Raw genomic sequence first — 22,395 nt, forward strand, 5'->3', positions numbered from 1 at the left:
ATATATATATATATTAATAGATTGGAGTAGATAGCCACTGAGGTCTTTCTAGACCCTGAAATTCTATGACTGAAAGAATCCATTTATTCATTTAAGAAGAAATTAGCTAGTAGATTTAGTGCTGGAAGAAAACTTCAAGCCCTCCTGGTTCGACCCCCTCATTTATGCACATAAGGAAACTAAAAGCTAGAAAGGTTAGTGACTTGCCCAACAGCACAAGTCATAAATGGGAGGCCCACAAGTCCTCTGGCTCCAAGTCTGTACTCTGCGCACTCTACCATGCTACCTCAACTTACCATGATTATTCTCTCCTAGATATCCCATCAGAGCACCCAGAGCTGGCTGTTATGGAGATATGATGGGAAAAGAAGGAGTCAGAACATATGGCTTCCGGGCTCCTCATGAAACTTATGACGTATATTGTTATGTGGATCACTTAGATGGTAAGCATTCTCAAGTTTCTGCATCTCTCTGAAAGCTAACAATACTAATGAAAATTTGGTATGACAATTGAATTCCAACAGATCTTCTCTTTTGGTATGCAGAACCAGGAAGAGCATCTAGTTGAAAATAACCCTATGGTTATGTGGTTTAATGGGCTTAAATTAACATCGAAGTTGGAGGAAAGAAACCTAAAAATGGCCAGTCAGGTTTGGGATTTCTATACTTAGGGGCAGTTCTTTCTGCAAAGCTTTTGTTGGATAATTTCCAGTGTGCATTTAGAATGTCCTGAACAGAAGGCTATAATAGACATAGAGAGGAAAGTAGGCATCCACCACACCCACAACTTCAGGTAAAAAATTAGGTAATGTCAAGTTACCCTTCAGACCCAATGCAGCAGAAGAATAGAATTGTATAAGTTAGAAGAAATATTATAGATTATCTAGTTTTACAGAAGAGAGACCCTCTCATTTTACAGAGGAGAAAACTGAGACTTGGAGAGGTCCAGTGACTTGCAGAAAGTCATGTAGCTAGTAAGTGGCGAAGTCAGCATTTGAACTAAGGTTCTGTGACTCTCAGATCAGGGTTTTGTCCATTGCAAATCAAACCAAAAAACTGTAGTTGTAGCACAAGAGAACTTTTTCTTGATATCTCCTTCATCGTCCTTGGGTGTAATATTGAATAAATAGTGTATAATATTTATTATATTGTCATCATTGTTGTTTCTTAACCATTCTTACGATTTCATCGGTTTAGGGAACTTTTGGTGAGGAGACACCCTCCACCAATGTAGGTCAACATCTTTTCTGTGACTTTCAGTCTCAGAGGGTTGCTCAGAGTCACAGTCAGGATGTGTTAGAGGCAGGACTTAGTGCTAACTCCAAGGCCGATTCTTTAACCACCTTCTTTAACTCTTTAAGATGTTTTATTATTTCTAATTCAGAATAGAATTGCAATTTTTAATGTGTTACTTTAAAAAAAAACATGGCTTAAATGATGTCTACATCTTCAAGGCCTGAAGCAGCATGTTCAAGAAAAGGGGATGAATTTTAAAACTTGTCCTTATAATGAAGTATTGATTATATCAACAAATTTGTCAAGAGATCAAATTATAAATAGTTCTACCACAGTAGAACTGTATTCTTAGACTTGTCAAGATTTACTTAAAATAGAATAGGAGAATTCTGAGGTGACCACAGAAGTAGAAGGATCATCCCTGTAGCCCTATTCATTTACTCACTCATCCATTCATTTATTCATCTACTCAATAGACATTTATTAAATACTTTCTGTATGTCAATTTGCTAGCCACTGAGAGAGAGACAAAGTTTAGGTAAGACATAGTTTCTGCTTTATGAGGAATTTCTCCTGGGCTATAAAAGATCTTCAGTTTTTTTGTATGAAATAGATTATTAATATTTAGAATAATTCCTTGAAGGTTGGAGACCCTTCTCTTTCCTCAGTTTCCTATTTCTCTAGGAATATCAAGAGAGTCACCCTTACAACAAAGAAAAAAAAAGCAGTTCAATAAAGCTAACCAATACATGGAGTCTGAAACTATATGTATGCAATGTTGTGTACCCGCAATTCCTCACCTTTACAAAGAGGTTAGAATGGTGCATCTTATCCTCTCATCTTCAGTGTATGCCATTACAGTCATGCACCACAATTTGTTTTGCCATTTATCAGTCATTTTATTATTCTTGATGAGATTACTTGGAAAATATGCTTTTAGTGTTTGATTAGGCATTATCATGCTTCCAGAAGGTGATGAGGAAAGCGTTAGAGTACAGAACACAGAATAAATTTGAGAGTGGACATTGATACCAAATTAGCAGAATATTATCTGTATCTAACACTCCCACTTCTGATTTAATATCTAAAATATGGAGAAGCAAGAAAGATTCTGCATCTCAAAAAAGGCATTATGAACAGAACAGAATATTAAACACAGGCTGGAGTTTGTCTGAACAGGACTTCGTGTTGCAACTCCCACTAACCAACTACTTAAATCAGCCTGAGACCATTGCTTGTTTCCAAGGAGAGGCCTTGAGAAATAGCAGAGAAAATGCAGAATGTTCCCAGTTACATTGTTCTGACCATTCTTCCTTCCTTGGTTGGTTGGCCTTTGAAAACCTTGGCAAGTTATTTGGCAAATTCTTTTCCTTCTTGGCTTGGAATGGAAGGTTGTAGAGTCCTTATGTAGATGTCAAGTTAAGGTAAAGAGAGAAAGGAATGCAAGATAATTTATAATGTAAATTTTATAATATCATCACTGAAGTAGAACTCTTACCTGGGAAGAAAAAGCCAATTACTAAATTATAATTCATGTGGAAAACTAAGACAATAGAATTACACTCAGGATTTCTATTTGCTACATAACAGAAGATTCCCATGAAAATGAGCCATCATTTTTTCTAACTTTATTATTATATTCAATTATATCACACTCCTTGCTTTTATCTTAATATTCTTTGGAGCCAAGACTGTGTGGGAGGGTGTAATCTTTACAGAAACTGATATCCTTAGAATGTATATCATTGAATAATTTGTACAGTCATTGGGAGCCAAAGTACCTTGACCTTGGATCAAAAGCCATATTTTACCAGATGGTTTTATAAAGCAAGAAAGCTAAGGACAAAGAGGATTGTAGTTCAAAGATGTAATCAATTTATAGCTTTAATTTTGTTATTTATTGAGAAAGATGTTTCTTTCGTCAACATTTCAACTTTCTTTTTTCATCCTTTCTTGTATTATAAAGTCATAGTTAAATATTCCTCTTGGCACATGACTTCCTTCATGGAGTCCAAACAATTGGACTAAATTAAATTCGGCCAGATAGGATAAAAAACATATGTGTGCTTTAAAAAAAATCTTAGGAGAGCCACAGATATTAGAGGAGAGTTATAATTATGAATCAAACACTTAGTAGCAGTTTTAAAACAATAGAATAGGAGGAGAACAATTATAATTACCTCCTCAGGCAATTGTTTAACAGCAGGCAGATATAGCTGAGGAAAAAATCTGCCCTTATGGTAGATCATTAGCCATGATTCAACAATGAAGCTCTGTTGTCAGGAAGTCAGCTGTGAAGAGGGATTTATAAATGGGAATTCAGTATGGCAGAGCTGTAAAGTAATCCTTGGGGAAGGATTGCTTTACCTTCATCTTTGCTTCTCCATTACCTAGCACAGTGCACATAACACATAGAAGGTCCTTAATAAATGATTGATTGCTTGATTAATCCTTAATTACTAATGAAGTATTTAATAAAAGGTCTACTTTGTATGACTGTTAGACTAATCTTTTTTAATTATTAAATTTTAGCTTTATTTTTAGTTTACAACATTCATTTCCACAAGATTTTGAGTTACAAATTTTCTCTCCATCTTTCCCCTACCCACCACCCCAGAACAGCAATCCCACTGACTATATCCTCCCCAATCTTCTCTCTCCTATATCCTCCCCCATTCTCCATCCAACTTTCCAGTAGGGCAATATGGATCTCCATACCCCAATGCCTGTATATCTTATTTCCCAGTGCATGTAAATAATAACAATTTTTTTTTGCCTTTTGGAGGGCAATTGGGGTTAAGTAACTTGCCCAAGGTTACAAGGCTAGTTTTTTTGTGTGTGGGTGTTAAGTGTCTGGGGCCAGAACCAAACTCGGTTCCTCCTGACTCCCGGCCAGCGCTTTACTCACTGTGCTACCTAGCCGCCCCAATAATAATTTTTTTTAAACATTTGATTTTAAAACTTTGAATTCCAGATTCTTTCCCTTCTTCCCTTGTCTCCCACTCTTACTGGGAAGATTAAGCAATTCAACATAGGTTGTACATCTGTAGTCATGCAAAACATTTCCATAGTGGATATATTGTGAAAGACTGACTATATTTCCCTCCAACCTATCCCACCCCCCACTTATTCTATTTTCTGCTTTGACCCTGTCCCTTTTCAAAAGTGTGTGCTTATAGAAATCCTCCCCCCAATCTGCCCTCCCTTCTATCATCTCCCCTCTTTTCCCCTTTCCTCCTACTTTCCTGTATGGTAAGATACCCAATTTAGGGTGTATGTTATTCCTTCCTTAAGCCAAATTCAATGAGAGTAAGGTTGACCCATTCCCTTTTGCCTTCCTGTTCTTCCCCTCCATTGTAACAGTTTTCCCTTACCTCTTTTATATGAGATAATCTGCCCTATTCTGTTTCTCCCTATCTCCTCTCATTATATTTCTCTCTCACCTCTTAATTTTATTTTTTAAATATTATCCCTTCCTATTCAATTGATTCTGTGCCCTCTGTCTATGTATACCTGTACACATATATACACACTCATATATGTATTCATATGCACATATACCCTCCTATATAGACATATATGTATATATACATCCATATACACACATTTATATTCCCTTCAACTATCCTCATACTGAGAAAAGTTTCATAAGTTACAATTATCATTTTTCCATGCAGGAATGTAAATAGTTCAACTCTGATAAGTTCCTTATGATTTCTTTTCCCTGTTTACCTTCTCATGCTTCTCTTGCTTCTTGTATCTGAATGTCAAATTTTCTACTCAACTCTGTTTTTTTCATCAAGAATACTTGAAAGTCCTCTATTTCATTGCATGACCATGTTTTCCCCTGAAACATTATACTCAGTTTTTCTGGGTAGGTGATTCTTGGTTTTAATCCTAGCTCCTTTGACCTTCGGAATATCATATTCCAAGCCCTTTGATCCCTCAGTGTAGAAGCTGCCAGATCCTGTGTTATCCTGATTGTGTTTACGCCATATTCAAATTGTTTCTTTTTGTCTGCTTGTATTATTTTCTCCTTGATCTGAGAACTCTGGAACCTGACTATAATATTCCTAGGAGTTTTCTTTTGGGGTTCTTTTTCAAGAGGTGATTCATTAATTCTTTCAATTTCTACTTTGCCCTCTGGTTCTAAAATATCAGGGCAATGTTCCTTGAGAATTTCTTGAAGGATGATTTCTAGGTTCTTTTTTTCATCATGGATTTCAGGTAGTCCAATATTTTTAAATTCTCTCTCCTGGATTTATTTTCTAGGTCAGTGATTTTTCCTTCAAGATACTTTACATTGCCTTCTATTTTTTCATTTGTTTGGATCTGTTTAATAGTATCTTGATTCCTCATAAAGTCATTAGCTTCCATTTGCTCCAATCTAATTCTGAAGGAATGATTCTCTTCAGTGAACATTTGAAATTCTTTTTCCATCTGGCAAATTCAGCTTTTTAAGGCATTCTTCTCATTGCCTTTTTGGACCTCTTTTGCCACTTGAGTTAGTCTATTTTTTAAGGTGTATTTTCTTCATTCAGGTTGTTGACTCTCTTTTCATGATTTTCTTGCATCATTCTCATTTCTCTTCTCAGTTATTCCTCCACTTCTCTTACTTGGTTTTCAAAATCCTTCTTAAGGTCCTTTATGGCCTGTAACCAGTTCATATTTTTCTTGGAAGCTTTTGGTTCAGGAGTTCTGACTTCATTGTCTTCCTCCCATTCTGTGGTTTGATCCTTTTTGTCCCCCCAAAAGGAATCTAAGGTTTGACTGCTGTTCTTGCTTTGCTTCCTTTGCTTGCTCATGTTGCCAGTCAATTACTTGACTTTTGAGCTTTTTGCCACAATAGAACTCTGCTACCAGAGAGGGGAGCTTTGTCCCAACTTGCTGGGGTTTTTGCAGCTGCCAGAGCTATTAGTTGGGTGCCCTCTCAGAAGCCTCCACAAACTCTAGCCCCTGGTCACACACCCCAGTACTTCCACCCAAGACAGCGATCCAGATCCAAGCATGTTAAAGTGAGAATGATTACCCCTCAGAATGGTCGCTTTACCCCTCTATGATCTGCAGGCCAGGAGCTCTGAAGCAGCCATGTGGTAGGGGCTCTAGGGCCACCACACCTCTGCCACTTCTCGTGCCAGGTGCAGAGGCTGGATCGCGCCCCCCCCCACCCCCCAGTTCCAACAGAATTCTACACTGACCTCTCATTTTTTCTTTGGCATTTATGGGTTGATAATTCTGGAAACCACCACAGCTGCTGGTGATCTGCTCTCCTGATGTTGCTCCAGCAGAGGCTGGTTGGGCTGCCCTGAAGCTAAAACTGAGGGCTCAGGAAGGGCTGGGCTCAGGCAGGGCTGGGCTCGGCTCCCAGTGAGCTGAGATGGACCCTTCCTGCCAGCCTGCAGGGCTGCCTTCAATGGGAGATTTGTTTCTCTATGTCACTTTGTGGGTTCTGCAGCTCTAAAATTTGTTTAGAGTCATATTTTATAGATATTTGAGGTGATTATGGGGGGAGGTCATGGAGTTTTGCTGCTTCTAGTTGCCATCTTAGCTCCACCCCCTAGACTAATCTTTTAAACACCATTTTCATTATGTCAAATACCTACATAAGGATATATAGTAACTCCCTATCACTTTTCATATAAAGTACAAATTCCTCTGTCTTTTAAGTCCCTCCATAAGCCATCACCATTCTCTCTCTTTCCACCCTTATTTCTAGCTACTTCCTTACTTTCCAGTCAACTTCTTTCAGTCTTCTCACTGTTCCTTTCTGTCCTCCCCCAGCCCACTGCACCCCAGTGATAGCTTCTTTCCTGCCTGGTTCATTACACTCTTCATTCTGCTCTCTTGGGTAAATTCCTGCTTGTCTGCCTATACTTTTTCAGTTTCCTTTGCTGGAACCTTATCCATGTCACACCCACAAATTGTAGGTGTCTCCCCAAGATTCTGTCCTGTGCTTCCCCTCTATTCTCACCCTACATTCTCTCTCTGGTTAACTGCACAACCTTCCATGGGTTCAGCTATCATCTCTGCAGATGGCACTCAAATCTATATTTCTAGCTCTAATTTCTATCTTGAAACTTAGTTTTGCATCATGAACTGCTTATTGGACGTTTTGGATGTCCTGTAACATCTCTCAAATTCAACATGCCCCAAACAGAACTTGTTGCCTTTCCCCCCAGAACTCCCCCTCTTCTGACCTTCCCTGTGTTGTTAAGGGAAGTGCCCAGGTTTGCAACCTCAGTGTCTTCTGCTCTCACTCATCCCACAGAGCTAACGAAGTGCCCAATCTTGTCATTTCTGTCTCGGTCATTTCTTAGCTATATGTTCTTCTTTCCACCCACACTGTCACCACCCTAGTTCAATCAATCAATAAGTATTAATTAATTTATTATTGTATACTTTAGTTAATGCTTTTGATGTGCCTTGAACTGTTCTAGGCCCTGTATACATAGAATACAAAGAATCAAACAATCCTTACTTTCAGGGAGCTTAGATTTACACGGAGAAATACTAACAGTTGGGGATTCAGACCCTCATCACTTCTCACCTGGGCTACTGCAATAGCCTCTCATTTAGTCTCCTTACCTTAAATCTCTGCCCAATTCAAAACTTCTTTACAGCTACAAGAGTGATTTTCCTAAAGGGTAGTTCTGTCTATGTCACCTCCTACTGTATAACCTCCCTATTACCTTTAGAAACAAATATAAAATCCTCTCCCTGGTATTTCATATTCTTCTTGACCTAGCCCTTAACTACCTTTCCAGTGTTCTCACATATTACTCCCCTCCATATACTTTCTGGTCTGGCTAACTTGGTATTCCTCACATACATTTTATCTTTTAACTTTGTCTACACTGGCTGTCTCTTACCTGTAGTGTTCTCCCACCTCACTTCTATATCTTTCAATATTTGATTTCTTTCAAAACTCAGCTCACATCTTTTGCCTTCTATCTTTACCTTCCTCTCTTCCTTCCTTCCTTTCTTCCTCTCCTTTCCTCTCTCTCTCTCTCTCTCTCTCTCTTTCTTTCTTTCTTTCTTTCTCTCTCTCTCTCTCTCCCCTCTCTTCTTCCTTCCTTCCTTCCTTTTTCTTTCTTTTCTTTCTTTCATATTTTATTTTTTCCAATTACATGAAAAGATAGCTTTCAGCATCCACTTTTAGCTCTTCTCGATCTTCTCAGTTTAGGTGCTAGTACACTCCCTCCCCAAAGCCTTGTAGGCATTTTCCCTATGGTCAGTGTTCATTATTATTTCATAAGCTCTTTGGGATCAGGGTGTGTTTCATTATGGCTTTCATAAAAGTTTGTTTATGGGGGGTGGGGGAAAGAAAGACAACATAGCCACTGGTCACTATTCTTCATTTTTACTTGTCTTGCATTGTCCTGTATTTATCACAGTTTCTGTTGAACAGGTTTTTTGTTTGTTTTAAGTATTTAGGAGGGGTTTTTGCTTGCCATCTCCCCTCTTAGTCCTCTGCACTCACCTGTCCCAGAACAGATCACTCTGTGTCCTGTGACTTTAGGAGAGAGAGAGGCTTTTTGTTTTGTTTTTTTTCTCCTTAGCAGTAGGACTTGACATTTTCAACTTTGGAAGAACTAAAAAATGAATAAAATGTGTTTTTTTTGTAAAAAAAAAAGTTTGTTGATGGATGAGGTTTTTTTTTCCCTTCCATAGAACTTCTTTCTTCATTAGCAACCTAGTGAAATGCTAAGTATCTAAGCCAAATTTAGTTTACTTTCCGGCCTTTTTTTGACACACAAGATAGTTGACTACCTGTAAGACTTGTCTGATGCATCCCCCAAGCCTCACTGTCATCCTTAAGACTAAAAGTTCCTGGATTATGACATTACCAGCTGATAGATGGCTAGCCTTTTTTGGTTAAGGGGGGGAAATTGGTGAGCTTGGATTGGGGGAGTGTTCTTTTAATTTTTGATTCACTTTGGTTTTGACTAGCACAAAAATTTCAGAGTTTACACACCCCACCCACATCTTTAACCTTTGGGGATTTCATTTTTTGATTGAGTTATTTCTCCCTGTAGTAATAAATGTGACTATTTTATCAGTCTAAATGAAAAACACTAGCTTTTATACATTAATATGTCAGAGAGCTTAGAATATAATAGCTCTCATCTTACTGTAATCACCACATAGGAATCCTATCACTCTGCATGGTCTATTTCTAACCTTAAAATGAGTTTAGCCTGTGATAGATACTGCCAAGTGAAGAGGGAAATTGATGGAAGCAAATTAAGTTTAGTACAGGAAGAATGGGGTCAGGGTCTTTCTCATCTGACCCCTTTCTCTGATTTATTGGAGGTCTCTTCCATCTTTTACTCTATCACCCTTCCTAGTTACAGTTCATTGTTTCCATAAATACACCAGGTCTAACAATCAGACCCATTTTAAGCTTCTCTAGCATTTGGAAGCTTCAAGGTTGGGTCAAAAGCAGAGATCACAGCCTGAAATTATCCAACCCCTTGTATAGACTGACTTTTGACTTAACTGGATTTTAGGCTATAGTGGATTCCTCCCTAGTGTGACTACTATGATAATGCTGATTTGATTCTATAATTAACTTATTAATTATTATATTATAATGTAATAGAAAACATGATATAATATTAACATATAATACAAAATGCCTACATAAATCATTTAGTAGAATTTCTTACATATCACCAAGCCACCAATGATTTAACTATTGATTTTAAACCTCAGAACCAGAATACTACCTATTTCAGTATAAGTGAAGTGGGTTAAATGAAGGGTGTCCCAAGAGTCTTTTTTCAGTTTTAAGCTCTAATAGAATAGCTTAAATAGCTTAGAATTGCTTTAAGACTTTTTATATCCCTAGCACTTGGCACAATGCCTGGCACATAGTAGGCTCTTAATAAATGTTCATTGACTGACTGGGGCAATACACACATACATATATGTGTGTATGTGTATATATAATGTATATGATATGTATATTTATGTGTGTATGTATAGTGACATAGTTATCGAGTTTGGTTTCTGTTAACCCAATGCTATTATTTATTTTTCACTGAGCTAGCAGAAAAACCCAGCTCATTATGCCTATAATTGCCTTTACTTGAGATCCTATACCTTATAAGGATTGAGTGGTATTTCAAGTTTAGAACCAAAGTGACTGTTGTATGTCAGTGCAGGACTCTGTGGAATCTTATAGGTCTGTTAAAGAGCTTGCTGGGGGAGGGTTCTGAGCTTACCACCCAAGCAGTCCCTCCAAGAGACACAATTCAAGGGAATCCCAGTAGACACTTCTAGACAGCCCCTTTGGTTCTGTTAAGTTAATAATGCATAACTGTAGAAATTTATCACTGGCCTCTAAAGATTCATAAAGAACAGCCTCTATATACATTACAGTCTAATGGAAAAGTAATATATAAAGATCTCTGTAAATTTCTATAGTGTTGATATCTAAACTTCTGATTTTCAAAATTTAATATCATAATCCCTATTCTTTTCTATGTTTACTTTTACATTTATGTATATATAATTATCTATATTTTTTCTATATGAACTGGATCTGTGATTTTATTGGTTTAGGGAACTCTTAGAGGAAACTTCTACCAATGCAGATTAGCAATCACTTTGATAGCTTATACCTGGGCTGAGGAAGATGCAATCTCAAGGTCACATGTGGCCTTCTAGGTCTCTGGGTGTGGCTTTTAAGACTGAGTCCAAGTTTTACAGAACAAATCTTCTATTAAAGGGATTTGTTCTGTGAAGTTTGGATTCAGTCAAAGGGTGGCACTTGAAGACCCAGAGGGCCACATGTAGCCTTGAGGCCGCACGTTCCCCACCCCTGTTAAACAAAAAACGTGTTTTTTTTTTTTTTTTTTTACCGGAAGAAATTCCTGCACAAATTGTTCCTCACCTTCAGGTCTTTGTTTCTTAAGTCACTGAGAAGAAAAGTGATTTGGCCAGAGGTAAAGGAAGGTATGTGTCAGAAGTGGGACTGGAACCCATGTTGTGCTGACTGAGGCCAGCTCGTCATCCACTGCTCCATGTGCTTGTCTATGTTCAGAGAACTTCAGGACTTCCTTTCTATGTAAACTCGTTCTCATTTTTGTCATACAAGGAGCCAAACTCAAAGTGTCAAGGGATCCTTTTAGGGGGTTCACTACTATTTTAGTGAATACTAAAAATTTTCCATTCCGATAGTAAATTTTGGTACACATGACCCATATAAACAACAATCTTGCGGGGGGGGGGGTCTTCAATAATGTTTAAAAGTGTAAAGAGGTCCTGAGACCAAAGAGTGTGAGTGCTTCTAGACTAGGAGAGCTATCTATTTAGCAATATTAGAATGGGGGCAATCATTTGACTCTTTTCCTTGGATTTTCCATTGTGTTCAAGCAATATTCCAATTTCCTCTGTAATGGAAGGGATCATAAAACTGGAAAAGGTCCTTAGAGAAAAAAATATATGGAATTGTAGGATGATGAAGATGCAAAAGGGAAGGAAAGATTTTTTGGCTGACCTATGGGTACATTGTATCACATAATAATGGGGGCAGCCAGAGCCGATGGAGCACCAGGTCTGAAGTCAGGAAAACTCATCTTTCTGAGTTCAAATCTAGCCTCGAACACTTATTATCTATGTGACCCTGGGCAAGTCACTTAACCCTGTTTGCCTCGGTTCCTCATCTGTAAAATGATCTGGAGAAGGAAATGGCAAATTATTCCAGTACCTTTGCCAAGAAAACCCCAAATGACATGACTGAAAAAACTGAACAAAAATCATAATAATAGCTAGCATTTACATGGAGCTTTAAGGTTTACAAAACAGGTTACTAATATAATCTCATTTTATCCTCACAATGACCCTGGAAGGAAGGTGCTATTCTTTATCCGAATTTATTTAATCCCCATTGAGGAAACTGAGGTAAACAGACATCAAGTGATTTGCCCAGGGTCACACAGTTAGGCTTGAGGTCTATGTCTCCAGGTTCAGTTCTCTAACTGCCTCCCCTGTGTCATTTCAACAGTCAGTAGTCCCTAACTTGTTTTCAGAAGCTTTTCTCACTTGAATTAAAACATCACAGCTCTCAACAAGAGATGCTTTGTAATGCTTCTGGAACATAATTTTGTTCTGAGCACCTCTTCTTCTTTCATATGCTAAATAGCTTTTTCATGGCCACACTCATACAGGTAGCCCAAAGAACAGCTAACAAGCATGTTGATGTATTTCCATATAAATATGATTTAATATATGTAAATTATGTAATGAGCCATTAGGCTGTTTCACTGGCATGAGTGTTAATTTTAATTTAAATGCTAAGCCTGTTTTTTTTTTAAAGGGAAACTACATCATGTTCTTACTTTAACATAAAAATTGAGAACTTTAGAAAGTCCTAACCTGACTTTTCATTTACTTTACCTGCAAATTCAGAATATGTCAAGCCAAATTCTGCCTTTAGTCGTGAAATGAAATGAAATTGCCTTGGCGGCACCAGTTTGTTTTCCTAAGGATTAAAGGCTCAAATTACTAGAGTAACATGCATGCTTTTGAATAACTGAAATGCTTCCCCACAAAAGGTTATATAGCACTCTGTTAACTGTTACCCAGCACCCACCAGTGAGGGATCCATTGTCCCTTGAGATGAATGTGCATTTGTTTTCACAAACGAGAGAGAGGCCAATGTTATGGATTGACTACAGTGGTAGACCAGAAGTCAAAAAGCCCTAAGGCTGAAATCCTGTCCCTGATCTTAGCTCTGTGATCCTTGGCTAGTAACTTAACTTCCCTGGGCTTCCCCGGCCTCATCTGTGAAGGGAAGATAATGATGCCTGTAGTAGGGTTGCTTTGAGGCTGTAATGAGATAACCCACATAAAACACTCTGCAAACTTGAAAAGACGATATGAGTGCCTGCTATTATTGGGTTTTGTCATCTAAATAAAACCAAATTAAAAACAAGAAGAGAAAACCTAAGTTCTTTAAGAAACTTTGAAATTTGAAAACTATCTAATATTCATTCTGTCTTTATATCACTCAGAGATGTCACAAATACTACATATACATGTAATACATATAACCATACAGTCATAGATAATATGCTACTATAAATCATAGTGCCATGCAGATATCTAACATATATAAACATACACACATTAAAGTATATGTGTGTATAAACTGTTCTCTATATGTCTATCATCTGTCTCTATCTATCTATCTATCTATTTTTCTAACTATCATATTATTTGGAGATATGTTTGTGTTTGTGTGCACATACAAGTATAAAACCAACTGATAGAAAATATAGAGTATATCTATATATATAACATAAAGTTATATAGCACAATATATAGAATATAAAGTAATCTATTTGTATAGATCCATGTAAAACAGCATATAAATAATTCATGAATAAGTGTATATCATAATTCTGTGAATATACACACACATTTAAATATAATCGTCACAAAACACGCAATTCTTCCCAGTGAAAGTAACTGTATTGAGTTCCAAAAAGCGAAAATAAGGTAAAGATCAATGAGAGAGAGAGAGAGAGAGAGAGAGAGAGAGAGAGAGAGAGAGAGAGGCGCTGGACTGGGAAGATACAAGCCTTGGATTCTCTTTCTACCTCTTGTTTTCTTGAAGCATTTTGGTGAATTATTCTTTGATGAACACTGTTGCTTTCAAGACATGACCAAGCCCAATAGGGCTGTTTTGGCGGTGACTAAAAATAGAGGATTGATTTTGAAGTCAGAGGACCTATCTTCAAATTCAGGATCTGTTATTAGTTAGTTGACTTGACCACCTCACCAGAAGGGGCTTAAATTTACTCAGACATGAAAGGACAAGATTGTACCAGATAAATCCCATTCTGAAATTCCCATCTCTCTGTAATTTTTTTGATTTACATTCTTCATTACCTCATGGAGAAGCTGTAGTACAGTGGGAAGAGAGCTGGAATCTCATCTCTGCAATGTGCTTGCTGTGTTACTAAGCAAGTCAACCTCTCTGAGACTCAATTTCCTAATGTGTCAAATGGGAAAGTTACCACCTGTCTCCTGCTTATATCACTGGCTTGATGTGAGGATTCCTGCTCTGGAAATAGTCTCTGCTTCCCAGTCTTGACCTTTGGTTAACTAGTTCAACTCTATGCTATTCTCTATTACTGAATTTCTTACCCTCTTACCCTCTTGTCACTCATGTTTTGCCACACTTGAACCCTGGATTACTTGGGAGTAGGCTGTTTGCATCCTTTTTTTTTTCTACTTATATGCTGCTGAATGGAGCTAGAGGGAGTCATGAAACTGCTAACTGGATCCATTATAAATCCACGCTTTCTTTCTTTTTTATTTTAGTTTTCAACATTAAATTCATGCTTTCTAATCTCACCTGAGCCCTCCTCACTGCAGCAAGGCAATCCTCCTACTCTTCCCTAATTGATTCTTTATCCTAGTAATCACAGCTGCTGTTTCAAACCCCTTCTATCCTCAAGTCTCTCAGTGCACTCATTGTCCCCACCCAATCCAAAATGAAGACCTCATCTAAGTTTCACTGAAACCAACCCCTCCCCGCCACCAAACTAAGCTACCTGTCACAAGCTTCCCTTCTTTCTTCTCAGCTTACATTCCTTTGATACCATCTTTCAGTAACTCTACTTTTGTCTTTGATGATGAGGCCAAGACCAGTCACTTTAAGGGTGGGTGATTGCCTACCATCTTCTCCATCAGTTTGACACCAACTACATAGTCTTTCAAGTAATATGGAAGCAGGCCTTACAATCTGTCCTGCCCCTGGCACACTAAAGTCCTCTAGACCATAGCAGGTTCCTTACCACTATGTATTCTAAATCCCTTGGCACTGCCATTCTGTGAACATCGTCACTGCTAACGTCCTTTAAAAGACCCCTATGCATTGCCAATGTACCATTGATGTATGTTTGGGACAGATAGGTATTTTCCATCCAGCTTGCTTACTTACATATGTTGTCTCCTCCAATAAGAATGTGGTCTTGAAAGCAGGGACTTTCTGTTTTCTCTTTGTGTCCCCAGGAATTGGCACAGTGTTTGGCACATTAGTAACAACCAAATGAATAATTTTTCCTATGTTCATTCACTGAGGCCCTTACTTACTGTCATCAATCCTTACCCCTCCCCCAGTCTTAATTATCTCCCTATCTAGTGATTGCTTCCGCCGCTGCCTACAAATATACCCAAGGTGCCCCCAGCCTTAAAAATAAAACCAAACCAAACCAAACCAAAACGCTACCCTTTGGGTGTACTTTCAAATTGTTCTCCAGAATTGTTGGACCAGTTCACAGTTCCACCAACAGTGCATTAATGTACCTATTTTCTCATGTGCTGTTCAGCATTTGTTATTTTCTTTTCTGGCATGTTAGCCAGTCCGATGAATACGAAGTGATACCTAAGACTAAGGACTTCTTTTCTGTCCTAATCCATCTTGACTGCTATGTAATATTTTACTATTCTCTTTCCTTGAGATTTTTGTGACTCTTGGTTCTACTGTCTGTTTAGCTGTTCTTCAGTCTCTTCCTCCACATTACCCTTCCCTGTTCCATTCACTATAGGTGTCCCACAATATATGATGGAATGACAATAAAATGCCTTTATAGGATTGGAGGGCTTCGTTTGGCATTCTCTTAATTTTTTCCCTAAAAAGAAAGCTCAGGCAGTACCAGAGAGGGGGGCAGTAAAATAGGGGTCCACTTTTTTCCATTTGCACCACCATTAACCTCTTAGTGTTTTCCTTTTCCTATATTTTCTATTTCAGTTTGTGGTGTTTGAAATGTTCTCTGCCCATAAATTTGGAATTAGGCATAGATGACTTTTGTACAACAGAGGAAGACTTCAAGCCAATAACTATTCTGTGAGCTTTTTTTCATTAGGCAGATTGAATGGATAAATGGGAACATGACCCATTATACAAATGAATGAAATGATTGATATTTTTTGAGGAAGAAAAACTATAGGAAGTCTTTCAATGTAATATAAATGGTTTTGTATTCATCTAGCAACCTATTTCATATTCTTTTTCATATATTACAAACACCTGCCAGAGTCTCATACAAAATGTTTGTTGTATAAAACTTTGAGGTTGGTTACATAGTAAATCCCACTAGGTTATTTGACTGAGTCAATTCTTTGGTCTGGCTCAGCATGGAGGCTGGTTCCTTAAGCAAACTACTGAGAGGCAAATGCTATTTATTCCCCAGCATATAGAATAACAGTGTTGTTTGGTGAAATAGAACTTGCTCCCTAATTGTATTTTTCTCCCGTACTCTAGTGTGTTGAATGCCCTTAGCTTTTAGGAAGTATAGTAGTTTTTTCACAAAGTAGAAACTCCCTACAATGAAGGAAATGAAGGCAATGAAATTGATATCCAGCTGTAATAACAAACCCAAATGTTCTACCTAGGAGGGAAAAATACTGGCATGCTGCCCATTTTCACACTTGCATTCCTTTCAGACCTAAAACAAGTGTAATATTGATATGAATGGAACTGTTTAAGGTGATGCCGTCTCTCTGTCTGCCATGTAGTCTTGAGACAAGGGCTATTCGGTGAGATGGATCACATGTCCCAGAAAGCTAGCCAGAGCCTTGTAGCAACACTAGCTTTTGTTTTCTGTTGAGGAAGGGAGAAGAAAAAGAGTTGCTCACTTCTTAATAAAAGACCTTGGCCTGTGTAATGACATTTTTCTTTGATTCATATTTGGGCTTAGCTCAACTCAAGGCATTTTGAACTTGGCATCCAGTAGACATCTCAAACCCAACATATTCAAATCAGAATTCATTATTTTCCTCCTTTGAACCTGCCTCCCTTCCAAATTCCCCTAATTCTATCAAGGCCACTATGATTCTTTCCAGCTACAAAGACTCGAAAATTTAAATGTCATCTTTAATTGACAGAATCGAAGAGTCGGACGGTTGGGAGGAACGTCTAATCTGTAGACAAAAGGAATCTCCACTCTAACATATCCAGGTGGTCTTTTAGCCTCTACTGTAAGAGTTCTCAGGAGGGGCAGCCCATCATCACTCATTCCTCTTTTAAACAGCTTTGTTAGAGAATTTTTCCTATCAATAAGCTTAAATTTGTTTCTTTGTGACTTCTCCCCATTGTTCATGGATCTACTCTTTGGGGCCAGAAAGAACAATGCTCTCTTCCACATGACAACTTGTCAAACACTTGAAGGCAGCATATCCCACTTGACTCTTCTTTCAGGACAAGCATTGCCACTTCCTTTAACCAATTTTCATGTCATGGACTCAAGGTCCTTCTTGCATTCTAGTTGAATGCTTCTTGACACTCTACAGACTGTTCTCCTTAGATCCTGGTCCCAGATTTGAACACTCAGTACCCCAGATGAGGCTGATGATAATAGGGCACAGTGGGACTATCACCTCCCTCTTCTTTGGAAGAAATGCCCCTCACAGTGAAACAGAAAATTGCATTAACTGTTCTGTCTATCTGACATTTTGGACTCATATTAAGCCTATAAAAACACCTAGACATATTTTAAAATTTTTATTTTTAACTTATGGAATAAACCATGGCTCCCCCATCCTATACTATTAACTTTAAATTGATTTATTTTTGTACCTAATCACGACAATAATCTTGATTGAATTTCATCTTGTTGGATTTAGCCCAGTACTCTAGCCAGTCCAGTTTCTTTTGGATCCTGACTCTGTTATCCAGTGTTACCAAACCCCCCCTAGCTTTGTGTCAACTTCAGATTTAACAATCACACTACCCATGCCTTTATTCAAGAGACTAATTAAAATGCCATATAACACAGAGTCCAGCAAAGACCCCTGATGTACTCCCCTGAAGACCATCCGCCATATTGATATTTGATCATCAACAACTCTAAGTCTAGGACTTTGTTTTAAGAGCTAGGGATACAATGAAAGGCAAATGACAGTCCTTGCTCTTAAGGGACTCACAGTCTGGGGAGAAAACATGCAAACAACTATGTAAAAATAAACTATACTTGGGATAAATTGGACATAATCATCAGAAGGGGATTGTAGCAAGGACTTGAAGGGAGCCAGGGAAGCAAGGATGTGAAGATGAGGAAGGAGAACAGGGAGATTCATATTTTCTCTTCCTTATTATCCAGTATTTTTATGTTCTTTTTCCATCCCTTCTATTTTAATTTTTCTATGACCCCTAATTCTGTCTTATTAAATATTTCAGCCATGAACATTCTTTCATGAAATATACACTTTTCATTTGAATTATGGTTAAATATCTATTTTATATACGGTAGATTAACTTTCATCATCAACTCCAGAAAATTTCCAAATTATTTTATAGTAACAAGATTTAGTAATTATGTTTATGTTGTTTATATGAAATGATGCCTGCCAGGCACTTTGCAAACTTGAAAGTTTTCTATAAAGTCATTCACTGTTATTGTTGTTGTCAGAAATCATATTCCATAAGAGTTGAAGATGAAATAGGGCTAACTTCCAGTTTCTCTTTAATGAATCAACAAATGAAAACCACTGCTTTCACTTCATAGAGAAAGAAGGAAGCTGTCATAACTCCCACCTTCATCCTTTTCCTTTTCCAAATTTTGGGATAATTTCTTGCACTGTTTTGTTTTGCCCTGAGGTTTGGGAGTTTCGGTCCATTTGGTCTGAGTGGCTGGGATGTTTGACATATCAGAAATGCAGTGGGGAGTCTTGAAATGAAGAACTGACAAATAATTACTATTTTATAGAAGAACAGAAAAAAAGTGTAAAAATATAAGCTACAGTTGAAGTCAGCACTCCATATATGCCTTCCTATAGTGCTGACAGTATACAATTAAATTCTTCCTTTAAGGTAATAACTTACATGAACAGGAGTCAGAGAGAGCACATGTAGAATATTATTTACTGGACACAATTTGCTATAACCAAATGGGTCATTTGCTTTTTCTGTGGCTATGGAAATAGCTTTACATTTTTGGGAACAAAAAGTGTTATTGTTTAATTTTTCTAAATTACCTGTACATGTTATTAATAATACTCCAAATATCCATGTTATCAGATATGCGAGTACCTTCACTCACACAGACTGCAATTCTCCATGGTCTAGCAGATAGTCTCATGAGTTACTGTGACCAAACATATTCATCCTTGGGTGGTTAGTGTCTGAGGAGGAACCTTGCAGAAAATAGCTAATTTGAACCTTAGGGGATAGATGTGTCTTTTTTTTTTTGGAGGGGGGAAGGCAAGAAAATTGGGGTTAAGTGACTTGCTCAAGGTCATACAGCTAATAAATGTGTCAAGTGTTAGATGTGTCTTCTGATATGGGGCTGAGCCTGAAGCCCTCCCAACTTAATAGAACCTGTTAGAGTTTGTGTTTAGTTGGAAAGAACTTTGCAGGTCCTACAGTCTAGAATTAGGACTTTTGTGGAGGTTTATATATTTTATATATGGTAGATTAACTTTCATCATAAACTCTAGAAAATTTCCAAATTATTTTATAGTAACAAGATTTAGTAATTATGTTTATGTTGTAATAATATAATAATAATAATATAATAATAATGACAATAATATATTTCTATAATAGTGAGAAGTAGTGTGGCATTGTGGCTAGAGTTAGTTTCAAAGCCAGGGAGATACAGATTCCAGTCTTGACTCTGACACATGCTGGTTGTATAACCTTAGGAAGTCACTTAAGATCTTAGTGTCCTACGAAACTCTCTAATATTATAAATTACAGGGAAGGTGCTAATCTGAATTGATAGAGGAAGCACTGTGGAGTTCTCTATACAAGTAAATACAAGTGAAGCTACTGGTCCACTGTTATCCCTAGTTCTATCCCTACTCTTACCCCTACCCCTATCCTTACCCCAACTCTGTCCCTATCTCTAATGACATGATGTCAACTCATTGTTATATTTGAAAGTACTGCAATATTTTTCGTGTCTGGTCAAATAATTTCTTTTTTTTTTTTTACAATGTAACCCATGCCTTAGAATTATTCTTTTTCTACTGTATTCTTAGCATAGGAAGGAGAGGAGTGAAAATCTAGCTTTTAATTTTCTTCTTTGAACCTTTTCCCAGGGGATGTGTTCCATGTCACCGGTCCCAACAAACTCACCTTTGAAGAAGCTGAAGAAGAGTGTGCCAACCAGGATGCCAGACTTGCTACTGTGGGGGAGTTACATGCTGCCTGGAGAAGTGGATATGACAAATGTGATTATGGCTGGCTGTCAGATGCCAGTGTACGCCACCCCGTGACTGTGGCCAGGGCCCAGTGTGGAGGTGGCTTACTTGGGGTGAGAACCCTGTATCGTTTTGAGAACCAGACAGGCTTCCCTTTACCTGATAGCAAATTTGATGCCTACTGCTTTAAACGTAAGTCTCTTCTTATTTCTTTTTTGAATTATGAATTTGAAGAGTGCGTCAAAGTTATGAATTGAAGACAGCTTTTTCTCCATGGTAGTAGATTCCACTTAATGTGTTCTGCTCAGGAAAATGGTTCATTATGGTTCTTTTGGAAGGGAAATAATTCAACAGCAGTAACTGAGTAAAAGATAAAAACAGTAGGTGGACAGAAAAGTTACAGTTAGGAAGAGAAAATGCCAGCATGAAGTCCTAACTGTGCTCTGTCATGCCTTAGAATCCCAGCCCATGTTTCTCCAGGTTGGTGGCATTCCTTAGAGCTGGAAAATTGTTGGTGCTCTGATGCTGGGGCAACATGTGGCCAAATTAAAACCTTTCCATTTTATTTGTTTATGTCATTTCCTGGATTGATCATTTCTCAAACGGTATAGAATTTTAGTGGAAGTAATTTTCAGGTAAGTAACTAGAATTTTCTAAAATAAAATGCTATTATAGTTCTCCAAAATTGAGCAGATAAATCCCTCAATATCTCTCTTAAAAACAGAATATGACTAATAAAAATTAGAATAACTCCCAATAAATAATTTTATAGTTACATATGTCATTGGAACATTTGTGTGTGTGTGAAGTCTTAGATAAACAGGCTAAGTCTAATATTTATATTTTTCCTACTCTGTTAAAACTAGGTACAAATATATATTTTCAACATTAATTAGATAATTATTCAAATTTCTTAGATCTACTACAACCTCTCATTGACTCTTAGTTCAAGTGTTCTGGGTCTATTCTTACCAGAATAAATCCTATAGTAAGCAAATGAAGACGTAATTGAATAGATTAATACATTGGCACCTCACTATAATGCTGACCTCAGAGCTTATGCCTCCTTTATAGAGGACAAAAAAGGCAGAACCCCATTCTGCTTGAATTTCATACTCTCATTAGCTTTATTATAATGAGGCTCCAGTGTATCTTGCCGCAGTGAAGTAAAATAAAGACGTATGGAACACATTAATTGAAGACACCAGTGATTTTTTAAATTGGAAACATATTGACATCACTCAGTGACTAGGAAGAAACCAAGTTGAGATAACTGGGTAGCCCCAGTTCCTAAGGTCTGCAGAACAGATGTTCTTGTAGTGGAAAGGAGTGATATCACATGCTGCTATATCCCAGCTAAGTTGCCTCCACCTCTTGCCAAAAGGCTGGTTCAGTTCCCACTGACTAAACTTTCTGAGTGTTAAAGCCACATGTTGTATATTTAGCTTGAAGCAAGAGAGCCAATCAGCAAGGAGCCAATGGGAAGACTAGATTTTTCACAGGCACTCAAGCAACTGAGCTCTGCCAGGGAAGGTGTCGCTCTTAATCATTTTCAAAACAAACCCTGTATTTACAAAAGGAGAGAGACATTCCTTTCTTCAGACTAAGTTCACACAACAACAATTATCAAAGTACTTCGGGCTCTAAAGCCTGCTTTAGATTGAATTACTCATATGATTAAGGAAAAAACAGATTGGGGTTGGTGGAAGGCAGAGGGAGTTGGGAGGGGGAGGAGGGGAGAAGAGTGGTGAAGGGGCAGAATTACCCAGACAGCCTGGCTTTAATGCTTGAATACAGTTTGTACCATTTAGACCTGGCATTAGCTTTTTTTAAAAAAATGACTAGGATTTGTTCTTCAGGGCAAACTTCCTCCCCGCTCTCCCCCTCCAAAGCGAATTAAAATCAAAACAATTTCCTGCCCATATTTGTGAATAAATACAGTTTAAAATCATGCTGCTATTTTCTAAGTGATTTATGTCAGCAATCCATAGGGAGGGT

At 37.8% G+C, this 22,395-nt stretch overlaps 1 protein-coding gene across 3 annotated transcripts in view; it reads left to right on the forward strand.

Moving 5' to 3' along the window:
* The window catches only part of VCAN (versican), a 138,602-nt gene that overhangs the window by 29,783 nt on the left and 86,424 nt on the right, over positions 1 to 22,395 (forward strand). For all 3 annotated transcript variants that reach the window (XM_069085061.1, XM_069085059.1, XM_069085062.1), the window contains 2 exons: positions 316 to 443; positions 20,296 to 20,589. In XM_069085061.1, the coding sequence (XP_068941162.1) occupies positions 316 to 443; positions 20,296 to 20,589 (422 nt within the window). The remainder of the gene's footprint in view (positions 1 to 315; positions 444 to 20,295; positions 20,590 to 22,395) is intronic.

This window comes from Petaurus breviceps, unplaced genomic scaffold (genome assembly GCF_028583685.1).
Source record: "Petaurus breviceps papuanus isolate PSGF00001 unplaced genomic scaffold, PetGlider_PUasm1.0 175, whole genome shotgun sequence".
In the NCBI taxonomy this organism is placed as follows: domain Eukaryota; kingdom Metazoa; phylum Chordata; class Mammalia; order Diprotodontia; family Petauridae; genus Petaurus; species Petaurus breviceps.